The 12,399-nt window shown below is 38.1% G+C and overlaps 2 protein-coding genes across 3 annotated transcripts; both read left to right on the top strand.

The window, feature by feature from the left end:
• The first annotated feature begins 7,653 nt into the window (after positions 1-7,653).
• LOC117618879 lies at positions 7,654-8,433 on the top strand. Its single transcript, XM_034348638.1, has one exon. It carries the CDS (start codon positions 7,881-7,883, stop codon positions 8,271-8,273), a length of 393 nt encoding a protein of 130 aa, XP_034204529.1. The 5' UTR covers positions 7,654-7,880; the 3' UTR covers positions 8,274-8,433.
• Positions 8,434-10,768: 2,335 nt separating this feature from the next.
• Positions 10,769-11,933, top strand: LOC117618878 (protein YLS3-like). Of its 2 annotated transcripts, none has more exons than XM_034348637.1 (3): positions 10,769-11,245; positions 11,427-11,531; positions 11,677-11,933. In XM_034348637.1, the coding sequence occupies exons 1-3, from the start codon at positions 10,909-10,911 to the stop codon at positions 11,805-11,807; spliced, it is 573 nt and encodes a 190-aa protein (XP_034204528.1). In that variant the 5' UTR covers positions 10,769-10,908; the 3' UTR covers positions 11,808-11,933. The 2 variants fall into 2 exon arrangements, with proteins under 2 accessions (XP_034204528.1, XP_034204527.1); XM_034348636.1 differs by having other exon boundaries at positions 11,674-11,933.
• Positions 11,934-12,399: the final 466 nt, after the last annotated feature.

Genomic DNA, 12,399 nt, shown 5'->3' with positions numbered 1-12,399 from the left:
GATTTTTGAAGTATAACTATCCTACTGTTGTCTTTTGAGAATGAAATACGAATTAATTTACATGCAATACATATACATTATTCTAATATATAAAACAATTCGCTTTTCACGTCAAGATAATGTATATATTCCCACAAATACAAACTCTATAATTATGTAATAGAATTTACTTGTTCTCATAGTGATAATAGTTTTTTTCTTCTTTTGGATCAAGGAAGAAAACTTCATTAAACCTTCAAAAACAATCAAGATACACCCATAAAAAGTGGGGAAAGGAGATGTACCTAGGGTGGCCTGATTAAAACCTAGTGGAGGAAGTCTGTCATGGAAAGAGTACCACACACCTCCAACAAACCAACACTTCCATCTACTCTATCCGCCAGTAATGTCGACGATAACCAATGTGGAGCCAAACCAGCCCAATACAAAAGTCGCTGTTATTGTAAGCCAAAATGAACCAAAGAGTGCACCTCTGCATTCCCTTCGCGAGGTTGGTAAAACACTTCACCCACCTGCAAATGCACCAATAAATTCCTCACATCTTCAACTAAATTGCAAAGATGTTGGTAAAACACTTCACCCACCTGCAAGTGCACCAATAAATTCCTCACATCTTCAACTAAATCCAACATTCGCCAAATCTTGTTGCCCTTGAGAATCAGAAGCCAAAATAATGTTACGGTAACCCCGCTATAAGGCCATTAACAATCCTTCTTGCATTGCAACGAGTTCGGTGCCCCGAACATCAAGCTCAACAGGTCCATCACATGCAAACTTGCAATAAAACTCACCATCATGGTATCGAATAAGCTCGTTAGTCCTCGATCACTGCTCTTCGTCGCCATCGCACCGTGACAATTAATAATCAGAATAGTGCTGTGGTTTTATCTAGTGAACATGGGGAGGCATCAATGCTGGTTTTTGTCTCGCTTTACACTTTTGGACGCTTTCTTTGAACTCGAAAGTCCTCTTAATGGCCTCACCCAACATACCCAACTCCGTCCCATGCAGGGTAACATTACAAATTTTCCAAGAACGCTAGACACAACTTGCAAAAAAATTCAAATGGCGTGAGGCCATGGTTGTTGAATTTAATGTTCGTTTCAAGAATCATACTTGAGTTCTAGTTCTTTCTCCTCATCACAAACTTGTGGTTGGATGTAAGTGGGTTTTTAAGCTTAAACGAAACTCGGATGGGTCTATTAAGCTGTACAAGGCTTGCCTTGTTGCTAAGGGGTTCCATCAACAACTTGGTATTGATTTTGATGAGCAAGGGCGGAACCAGGAATTTTTCAACGGGTGGGCTAACTAAAGTTATTAGCTTAAAATTTAATGATTATTTTTTTTGGTACTTACAATTTCTATAGTCTTTCTAGAAATAAAAGTAAACACTAAATCATATAAACCAAGCTAGTTCTCTTATTGTATGTTGATGATATTGTTTTGACAGGGAATCTACCCTCTCTCATTTCCTCATTTGTTGTTACACTTCGTAAAGAGTTTGAACTTATTGATATGTTATTTCTTGGGGCTCGAAGCCACATCTGGCCTTCTTCTCACAAACCAATTATGTTGTTGATCTCCTCAAACATCATTCCATGACTGATTGTAAGCCTTGTAGTACTCTTGTTTGTGCCTCTCGTCAGCTATCCTCTCTTGATGATGAGTTACGATGCCATTGGATATAGGCAACTAGATCCAACATCTCCTTGTCTTTCATCATATTGCTCAGTTTATGAGTGCTCCTCGTTCTCCTCACTGTTAGTGTTTAATAAGCTTCTGATAAAAATGGAGGAAAATGAGTATATTGAAGAAGAGAGTGAAGGGAATAATAATGCTCTGTAAAACTTTCGTATTTTGTTGTTGTATATTGAGCTGTATCACTCACAGCTCATATTACTGTTAGAAGAGAGAGAGAGAGCTAGACAAATCCTAGCTTCAATCTCAACCATCCAACTACACTATTAGTAAGATTATGACACCTGTCCAGTCAAGTCCTATGAGACTTAACAAACCGTTTGACTATTATAGACAGCTTAGCCTATGAGCTAAGTATAACACTAAACCAGCAATTACATACTAAATCAGTTTACCATTTTGCACATTAACACTCCCTTTCAAATTGTGAACTGATTTCACCCCAAGCAATTCTCTGAGATAAGAGAATTGTTCCCTTGCCAAAGCCTTAGTGATGATGTCAGCTACTTGCTTCTTTGTAGGACAATAAATCAAGTTGATTACACCCTGTTGTAGAGCTTCTTTGATGTAGTGATACCTCCGGTTTATGTGTTTGGTTTTCTGATGAAAGATCGGATTCTTGGTGATAGCAATGGCTGAGGTGTTATCACAGTTTAGGGGTGTTGCCATAGTCTGCATTTCACCAAAATCTTCTAACACAAACTGTAACCAAGTAGCTTGTGCAGCTGCCTCTGATGCACTCACATATTCTGCTTCAGCTGTGGGTAGAGCAACACATTGTTGCTTCACAAATGCCCAAGAGAATACTCCACTACCGAATGTAAAAGCATATCCCGATGTACTCTTCATATCATCTTCTGATCCAGAACAGTCACTGTCACAGAAGCCTACCAAAACCGATCCTTCTCCTTTCTTATATTCCAAACCAAAGTCAAGTGTTCCCTTAACATACCTTAGTACCCTCTTGGCAGTTCCATAATGTTCATTTGTGGGGGAATGCATAAATCTAGCCAACAGACAAGCAGCATACATTATATCCGCTCTAGTTGCAGTGAGGTAGAGTAGACTTCCTACTAGTTTTATGTATTCAGCTTCATTTGAAGCTCCACTTTCATCATCTCTCTTCAATTTGTCAGCTGGTGCAAAGGTTTCATTATAATCTATTCCGGGCTTTTATGCATAGCCCTTTGCAACTAGTCTAGCTTTATGCTTTTGAACCGAACCATCCAAGTTCAACTTAGTCTTGTACACCCATTTTACTCCAATTATAGTGGTTTGTTGAAATGTCTATTTACCAATTCCCACGTCTGATTCTTTTCCAAGCTTCATCCTGTGCAGCTTCATCAAAGTTCTCAGGCTCCACTATGCATGAATGGCAACTTGCATAGATCTCACTCAGATTTCTGTACCTTAAAGGTGTGTCATCAACCCAGGGATCATCTGCAGGTTCTTCTTCGGTTTCAGGTTCTTGGAAAGCAGGTTCTTCTTCTGATTCAGTTGTTCTCATATCTGACAATTCATCCGCAGGAAGTGGAATGCAGATTTCTCTCACTTTGTGTTGCTCCCAGTCCCATTTGCCATGCTCATCAAACACCACATCCCTTGAAAGCAAAACCTTATGAGTTGCAGGATTCAATATTCTGTATCCCTTCTCACATGTACCATAACCAATAAAAACTCCTATGGCACTTGTTGCTTCTAGCTTATGCCTTAACTTTCCAGGAATAAGTGAGTAACACACTGAGCCAAGCACCTTGAGATGTTTAACTCCAGGCTTTCTCCTAATAAACTTCTCAAAAGGTGTACTATTCTCCAAAGCTCGGGTTGGACTTCTATTAAGTAAATACATAGAGGTATTCACTGCCTCACACCAAAGCGTGTAGGGAAGCTCCTTGTCATGAATCATGCACTTTGCCATTTCTACAATGGTTCTGTTTTTCCTCTCCGTAACGCCATTTTGCTATGGAGAATAAGCTACTGTGAGTTGCCTTTCTATTCCCAGATTTTCACAAAACTGAAGAAAATCAACTGAGATGTATTATCCTCCCCGATCAGTCCTCAACCTCTTCACATGGTATCTGGACTGAAGCTCCACCATTACTTTGAATTTCTTGAACACATGGAATGTCTCGGACTTATTTCTCAGAAAATAAACCCAGCACATCCTTGAAAAATCATCTATGAATGTGATAAAATATTTATTTCCACCTAGGCTTGCTGTTTGCATTGGACCACACAAGTCTGACTGAATCAGTTCTAATGGCTCCTTGGCTCTCCACTTTGATTCCTTAGGAAATGGCTCCCTGTGACCCTTCCCAAATACACAACCATGGCACAACACTTCACCTTTTTGGATTTCAGGCAGCCCCAATACCATTGCTTGGCTCTACAGTAGCTTGAGGCTTTGAAAGTTTAAGTGCCCAAACCTCTTGTGCCATATCTTGGAGCATTCTTGCACATTTGTTTTCAAGGCAATCTCCTTGATTGTGTTGAAAGTTAAAGGAAAACACCTGTTCCCCTTTTGCTTTACACTTACCACCATGTTACTTAAGGAACTATCATCAAAGATGTCAACCTTGTGATTTCCAAATACAAGAAAATAGCCATGCTCTGTCATCTGTTCTACACTTAGCAAATTTTCAGCTAGACTAGGTACAAGCATAACCTCCTTTATATACCTCTTACCCTTCATTGTTTCAATGATCAGTGTCCCTTTTCCTGCCATTTCAACTAAAACTCCATTGCCTACTTGAACCTTTGCTTTCACTTCTCTGACAATGTCTATAAGCAAGTCTTCCCTGGATGTCATATGATTGCTACATCCACTATCTATGTACCATTCATCACTCATCTTCTTTACTTCTCCAGAATGATTAGCAAAGAATAAGTTTCCGGTTTCTTCAACCTGATTAGCAAAGTTCACCTGTTGCACAGCCTTGTTTGTATGACAATATTTTGCAATATGCCCAATTTTGTTACACTTGTGACACTTGACCTTGTTCTTAAACCAACACTCTCCATAGTGCAATTTATCACAGAATTTGCATTTATTTCCAGTGTTGTCTGTCTCATTTTTCACAGAGGAATTAGACTTATTACCTCCATCACCCTTGTTGCCCCATTGCTGCCCGTGTGGTTTGGCATTCTTCTGAGACTTACTGGTGTGACCATTAGACCGTGTTGCCTTTGATCCAACGTTGAAGCTAGCAAAAGCCTTCTCTGCACTATTGTCACCATGCCTATTAAGACTCTGCTCATATCCTTTTAAAATAGCAACAACATCCTGAGCATCAATAGTGTCTAAATCTTTTGTATTCTCTATCACAGCTGCAATACTATCATAGGACTTAGGCAGACTAATAAGTAGTTTCTGAACAATTCGTTGATTGCTTAGATCCTCACCATAACTGTTCATTTGGTTGATCAGATCAAACAACTTAGCAATATATCCAGACAAAGATTCATTATCACTCATCCGAGTATATTCAAAATCACGCCTAAGACCCTGAAGTTTCACAGATCTTACCTGCTTATCACCCACAAATTCTTGTTTCAGAATATCCCACGCAGCCTTTGCAGATTCCTGAGTTGCAGTTCTTGGAAAAATTCGATCTGATACAGCCCCTTGGATGATACCCAGAGCTCTAGCGTCCTTCACCAATTTCTCACGCATCAGCTTCCTCTCCGCCTCCGTGAGCTCCTCCACCTCATTGGTCAGAGTTTTGTACCCATTCTCCACAAGATCCCACAGCTCGTGCGAACGGAAGATGGTTTTCATTTTGATTTGCCAGAAATTGAAATTTTCACCATTAAAAATGGGTGCCCTGAGTTCTCCTCCTCCAGATCCAGACATGTTAGTCTAGATTACTAATTTGAGCTCAAGAATCACACAACGAGCTTTTGCTCAGAGATTCGAACCCAACCTCACAGTCACAACGCCCAGAAATTCATACCCATCTGAGGCCATATTAGTGTTTAATAAGCTTCTGATAAAAATGGAGGAAAATGAGTATATTGAAGAAGAGAGTGAAGGGAATAATAATGCTCTGTAAAACTTTCATATTTTGTTGTTGTATATTGAGCTGTATCACTCACAGCTCATATTACTGTTAGAAGAGAGAGAGAGAGCTAGACAAATCCTAGCTTCAATCTCAACCATCCAACTACACTATTAGTAAGATTATGACACCTGTCCAGTCAAGTCCTATGAGACTTAACAAACCGTTTGAATATTATAGACAGCTTAGCCTATGAGCTAAGTATAACACTAAACCAGCAATTACATACTAAATCAGTTTACCATTTTGCACATTAACACTCATTTGGGTGCTGCTAATCGTATTCTTTGTTATTTGAAGAGCACAATTTGGTTTGGTCTTTCCTTTCGTCAATCTCTTAGTCCCCTTGCTCTTTGTGGTTTCTTTGATTTTGATTGGGCTGGTTATCTTAATACCTGTCGTTCAACTATTGGTTTTTATGTGTTTCTTGGTTCCAACCTTATTTCTTGGTGTGCTAAGAAACAATCGACAGTTTCTCGCTTCTCTACTGAGGCTGAATATACTTATGTGGCTCATTTTTGTGCAGGCACCACATGGATCTCTCATCTCCTTCATGGGACCTACCATATTGTTGTGTGACAATATCAGCACTACCTACATGACTTCCAATCCGGTGTTTCATGCTCGCACTAAACATATTGAACTTGGTTACTACTCCATTCTGGATCGTAGTATCTCTGACTCTCACCAAGTTCAATTTGTTTCCTCTTTCGATTAGCTCACTGACATCCTCATCAAGGGCCTTTCTACGCATTATTTCCATCTTCCTTCATTCAAATCTCGTCTCTTCCACATCATCGAATTTGTGGGGAAGTGTTAGACAACATCCCTGATTTATAGTTGGCTTACAATTCCTCACATGTATATTGTACTACTTAAATTGTCAAAAGAGCATTATACCTATGGCGTTGAACGTGTCCCACATATATCATATTTTTGGCTGTAGAAATCAAAATGTTGGTGATTTGTGGGACCTTATTCCTTGTTTCTGGATGTAATAATCCTTTTTTCCTTTTCTTTTTGTGGGGTTTCTTGATGTAATGATTGAAACAGGCTTTGTCATCTTCAAAGGATGCATGATACTTAAAACGTTAAGATTTTCAATCATTTACCTAATATTGTTCTTTATGACTGAGTCGTCTCTCTTTGGATCTAAACAGATGTTGATTCGAACAAGGAAGCCTATGCATGTTGCCACCAATAAAGTTGTGCAGGTAAACAGTGGAAAGCACCTAAACGTTGTGTGTTTTGTATACGTGTGCGTGAGAGGGAAAATAGACAAATAGACCTGGCCACTAAATAATAGTAATTAGTGGGATGCAGCTCTAAAGAGTAAAAGAAAGACATAGCAACTAGAAAGAGAGTATTCTTCCAGTAGGCAAAGAAAAGTTGTTGGTGGGAACCCACTTTATGTGGACAAACATTAGTAGGGAAAAGATACCAAATTTGGAGTTAAGAAGAGAAGTATTGTTCTTAATTTTTTGCTTCAAAGAATTGTTTTGTGTCTTTGTTGATAGTTATGAACTTATGAGACTCCTCTGGTCCCTTTTATTTTATTTTTATGAAACATTATAACCTGATCTTGATCTAATCCATAGTTATTTGAACTTTCAATTACTAATATTTTTATAATTAGAACCAAACAATCAAATTTAGAAAGAAAGAAAAAAAAAACATTCTAGCTGAAAGCTGAACTTTTACTTTATAATTTGTATCTGAATCATGACCTCAATATGTGGTCCATGGTCGGTGGTACGTGGCAGCTGCTTATTTAGTCAGCTTTCAAGAACTTAAATCTGCTCCATATTTATATAATATTCTCACCGTCCTTCAGATTGGAAGTATCCTCCTATGTGACCTGGATTACCAAAAGGAAAATCTTTATGTAAATCTAGCCCCTCTAAGCATATCTGTGTCAAAATTGACAACAACGTTGATATTACAATTTAAATATACTAAGCACTAGCTCTATATAAATCATCTTCGATCACCATAAACTTTCCCCCAAAACGAACTAGCTAGCTCCCATAGCGAAGCTCCATAATTAGAAAAACCTTCTGAAATTAAGTTCAGAAGTTTCATCCAAGTGTGTCTGCAGTGCAGATAGCGAGCTACAAATTAAACATGAGTGGAGGTTACTATTCTTCTTCTAATTCCCAGCATGATCATCATCACCACCCTACTTTCCCTCTGCACTTATGTTTCTTCCTTCTTGTATTGCTCACGTTTGTTGGGTTTTCATGGTACATTAACTACGAGTCTGTGCTGGAGAGCATGTTTGATCAGGTGAAACTGGTGCTCATGGTGTCTCCCTTGCTGTTGTTACTAGTGGTGCACTGGCTTTCCAACGATGACCGGAGGCGGGTGCACTCTCTCATACCCTTACCTGAAAAAGACTCCCTTCATAGGGCTGGAGGAACTCCATGGGGAGTTGGATTTCTGCTTGTTTTCCTGTTTTTTATGATTTCTTACCAGTCTTACTTTCAAGAACGTTGGTTTCCTCTTCTAAGCAGATAGCACCACTTCTACGTAATCTACTTTTCTGTTGTTATTATATGTGTAAACCAGGTTTCTGCAGCAGCAGGAGAGTTCTAGAACTTCTGAAATGGCATCTTCTTTTTCCCATATTGTAGTGAAGTTGAATTATATACAAACGGAGTTGTTATAGTTTTATTAATTTGCCATCTTATATTGTGCAATATTATATGTAAAAAATTTCAAATTAACATTTGCAACACAGAACTACATACACAAGTAATAATAGGAGAGAGAGAGACCCTGATGGCAACTCCTCATACTAAATAATTGGTTGGCCGCTAGAAAATCAAAGTTCGATTTAGGCTTTAAAGAGCTTCAGGCCTTAAATAGCTTCAGGCCTCAAATTAGTTAGCATAACCGAGTCAAACCAACCTTTGAAGCATGTCCTTGGCTAATGCAATATAACTACAGTCTACAGTGCAACTACAACACATTGTGTTTGCATTATTGTACCAAAATATATCCCTAATAACAACTCTAAATCCCAAATGAACACATAAAACTTCTTAAAACATATTAATTAAGCTACTATTAACCCAAAAAAAAATATTTTATAAAGAAACAAGTATGTGGAGTTTGAACTACAATTACACTATTTATAATTGCAAATTAATGGACACTCTATGGTGATTGGTTGAGAACCTTGCGGAAGTAAAAGTACATGGATCCTTGGACCATCACTAGCAACATCAATATTGTTTCTAACTTAACCACATGTTTAGCAGGTGTGGGGTTTTATACAATATGCCCCGATGTTATTAGGAGTGGAGCTATTCATTATATGATCAAACTTTCTATTTTATTAAGTTTCCGATGTGAGATTGTGTGTATTCTTTAATAGACATTTGGTCGAGGCTTTAAGTGTTCATGGAGGACACAACGTTATATTGATGGGGTCCTCGCAAGGGGATTTTACCAAAGGTGATATCTCATCAATCTTATACAAATCAAATAGCCAAATCAGTTTTTGTACAACCAAAGTGCCTTGGATGAGGGTAACTCAAGAGAAAGAAGATCTGCCATGAATGACATTTTGTTTTTACTTTTTCTGACGGAGAGAAATGGTATAGAGGAGCTAGAGTTTATTTATGTATTCTTCCTTTAAAAATAGGTGATTTAGATTATAAGATGACATGCCAAACTATGCGCCATTATGTCAGGGGAAAAATTTAGCAATGCCCTTCAACCCCAATTTTGGACTTTGGGCATCTTGTTGAACAGTTGAGGCTAGGGAAATTAGAGTAAGGGATAGGATTAAGGTGTGCCAAAGAAAGTCCAAACTTCATTTATGAAAATTAGCTTTGGAATTGATTTGAACTTGCTAAAATTAGAAATGTTCGGATTGGAATCAACTGGAATCGGAATTTCCGATATGCCGGGAATTATAATAATTTTTCAAGATTTTTCGGTATGAGTTTTGAATTTTGAGTAAATTTTAACCTTTCAAATGGACATGTTTAAACAGACATGGTATTAGCCAAGTTGGCTAGAGCGGATATGCTCCTCACTTTGCACCCGTATTTGAATCACCCTCTGCGTAGTTTAGATTAGTTTAAAAAAGAATATCGCATGTATATAAAAAAAGAAAAAAGAAAAAAGGATATGTTTGAAATTTTGAACTATTATTCTATCAAAATATTCTAAATATTCAGAGTTTTTAGAATTGGAATAAAGGTTGAAATTCTAAATTTTTTTTAAACGAAATTGGAAGAGAATTTTCATTCCAAATTTTTTTAGATTAGAATTTGAATCCATGATTCCTATTCGTTCCATCTGAAAATCAAGCCTAGATAGAATGAATTAGTGGGGTTCAAAAGCAAATTGAAAAGTCATAGGAAAAAATGGAGCACGGCCTATAATTCATGAGATATTGCTAAATTTTTCCCTCTCTATCCATTATTCTATTTTATATCTCTTTTTTATATTATGAATGAAATGTGTTGGGGGTGATTTCAGCAAAATGGTGGAACCATGTCATGATGGCATCAGTTCAGTGCTGAAAATAATCTGAAAAGAAAAATAAAAGTCTCATCCAACATCAACGTTATCTTCTCGGCCTTAGTGGGTTGGTGTTGGTAAAGTGACGCACTTAATTTGTCATCGTCCACTTTCACTTGATTTATGATTTCTAAGTTCAGACTCACAACACTTGGAAGCTGTTGTTTCTGTACAAATCATCACCGTCCCTTGAACTTTGGCCGCATGATTTTGTCCATTCAGTCTATTGTTGTCAGAGAAGCTACTCCTCTCATCATCAACTGCACTTCACTGCAAAAGCTACTCTATTGATTATGTAATAATCAATAAAAGAAAAGACCTTTCAAAAGAAGCATGCGGTGTAATGTAATCAATGGCGACTCTAATCGCTAATTAATCATAAAAGAAGTGACTTCTAACAATTAACAAAGGCATATATATATATATATATATATATATATATATGTATGTATGGATGCACCCAAAGGCCCCCACACCACCACCAGTCTACCACCTCAATTTCTCTTGCATATAAATAGCCGAAGCATCTAGTGGATTTGGAACTCCTCCATTCTTGTGATCTAACATCTTGGGTTTGCATTGATTTGCTGCTATATTCATACATTTTTTGCACAAAATGGGATTGGTGAGACTACCAGTCGTCCTGGTCCTGCTGCTAATTATATCAATAAGCTTGGGAATGGCAGCAGCAGATTCAGCAAAAGATAGAGATGAATGCACGCAGCAGTTAGCAGGGATGGCCACGTGTCTGCCTTACGTTCAAGGCCAAGCTAAGACCCCAACACCAGACTGTTGCAGTGGTCTCAAGCAAGTCCTCAACAGCAATAAGAAGTGCCTTTGCGTTATCATTCAAGATCGCAATGATCCAGAACTGGATCTGCAGATAAATGTCACGCTTGCTTTGGGCCTGCCTTCCGTTTGCCAGGTCCCTGCTAATGTCTCAAAGTGTCCCGGTATATTCTACACTCTACTACACTACTAAAATTACAAAAATCGAAACCCCTAGAAATTGCAATATAGTCCATGATTTCTAGTTGCCTATGTTGCTATGGGATGGAATGAATCAGTTTTTACTAGTAATTTTGACACTTTTCTTTTGGTTGATGATATTGATATATATATGTATGTATACAGAACTTCTGCATTTGGATCCTAAATCACCAGAAGCTCAAGTTTTCTATCAGTTGGAAAGGAACTCTACTCAAACTGCCAACTCGAGTCTTGCTCAAAGTCCTAGTGGTACTATATATAATCATTCACTTCAGATTTTCATATTCAGATTTCACAATCGTGAACCGTGATGTTGAAGAATTATTAGACTCTTATTTTCTTCTTAAATAATGAACTAAATATGACAATTTTGGGTTCTTTTCCTACGTAGCAGTTGAGGCTCCCGCCAGTGCCAAAAGTGTGGGGTCAAGTTCTAGCAGCCGAAACAAAGTCGGTGTGTTGCAGTGGAAAGAAAGAGACTCGTCCTGGTGTTTTGCCTTAATGGTTTTCTACTTGTTCATCTAGATACTTGTAGTCGGATTAAACTCTTTTATCAGAACCTTAGATTTTGAGACAGGTTGACATAGCAGCTGCCTTGCCTTCATTGTATGACTTATGATTTTCGTTCCAAGAATAAAAAAACATAACTCAGCTCTTTCTTCAAAGGCTTCTATGTATATGCACTCGTGCAAATTACAATTTATATATGAAGGAAAAAAATAGTACTAGCAAAGAATACACAAGACCTCCCTCCGACTTTCTGTTCAACAATTGTAATCGTTACCTTTTAGGTTATCTTTTAAACAATATTTTAAAATAAAAAATCAATTAAATTGAAAGGCCAGAAGGCAGTAGCACCTCTTTGGGACAAACCATCGAACAGGTGGTGGGCTGCAGGACTAGCGACTAGCAGGGGTCAACTTTTTTCCCCAGGAAGTGGTTTCCGGCTTGCGGGGGTCCATTCTTGCCCCACTATAGGTCCACCCCAACTGTGCTGGCTATATGGATTCAACACCTAAATTTACGTCCATATGAGAACTAAGTAGGGAGCACGCAAGTGAAGAGAGAACTGATATCGGGGCAACTTTTCAAAGGCAAACAACCACAATCCGACCTA

Source organism: Prunus dulcis, chromosome 2, assembly GCF_902201215.1.
Source record: "Prunus dulcis chromosome 2, ALMONDv2, whole genome shotgun sequence".
In the NCBI taxonomy this organism is placed as follows: domain Eukaryota; kingdom Viridiplantae; phylum Streptophyta; class Magnoliopsida; order Rosales; family Rosaceae; genus Prunus; species Prunus dulcis.
Note: the sequence above shows the minus strand (reverse complement) of the source record. Positions and strands in the feature narration are given on the sequence as shown.

Excerpts from the sequence above, each read along its gene's own strand:
- LOC117618878 (XM_034348636.1), top strand. The coding sequence starts at position 10,909 with ATGGGATTGGTGAGACTACCAGTCGTCCTGGTCCTGCTGCTAATTATA. Across the intron at positions 11,246-11,426 it reads TAATGTCTCAAAGTGTCCCG|AACTTCTGCATTTGGATCCT; the intron begins GTATATTCTACA and ends GTATGTATACAG. Across the intron at positions 11,532-11,673 it reads TCTTGCTCAAAGTCCTAGTG|CAGTTGAGGCTCCCGCCAGT; the intron begins GTACTATATATA and ends TTTCCTACGTAG.
- LOC117618879 (XM_034348638.1), top strand. The coding sequence starts at position 7,881 with ATGAGTGGAGGTTACTATTCTTCTTCTAATTCCCAGCATGATCATCAT.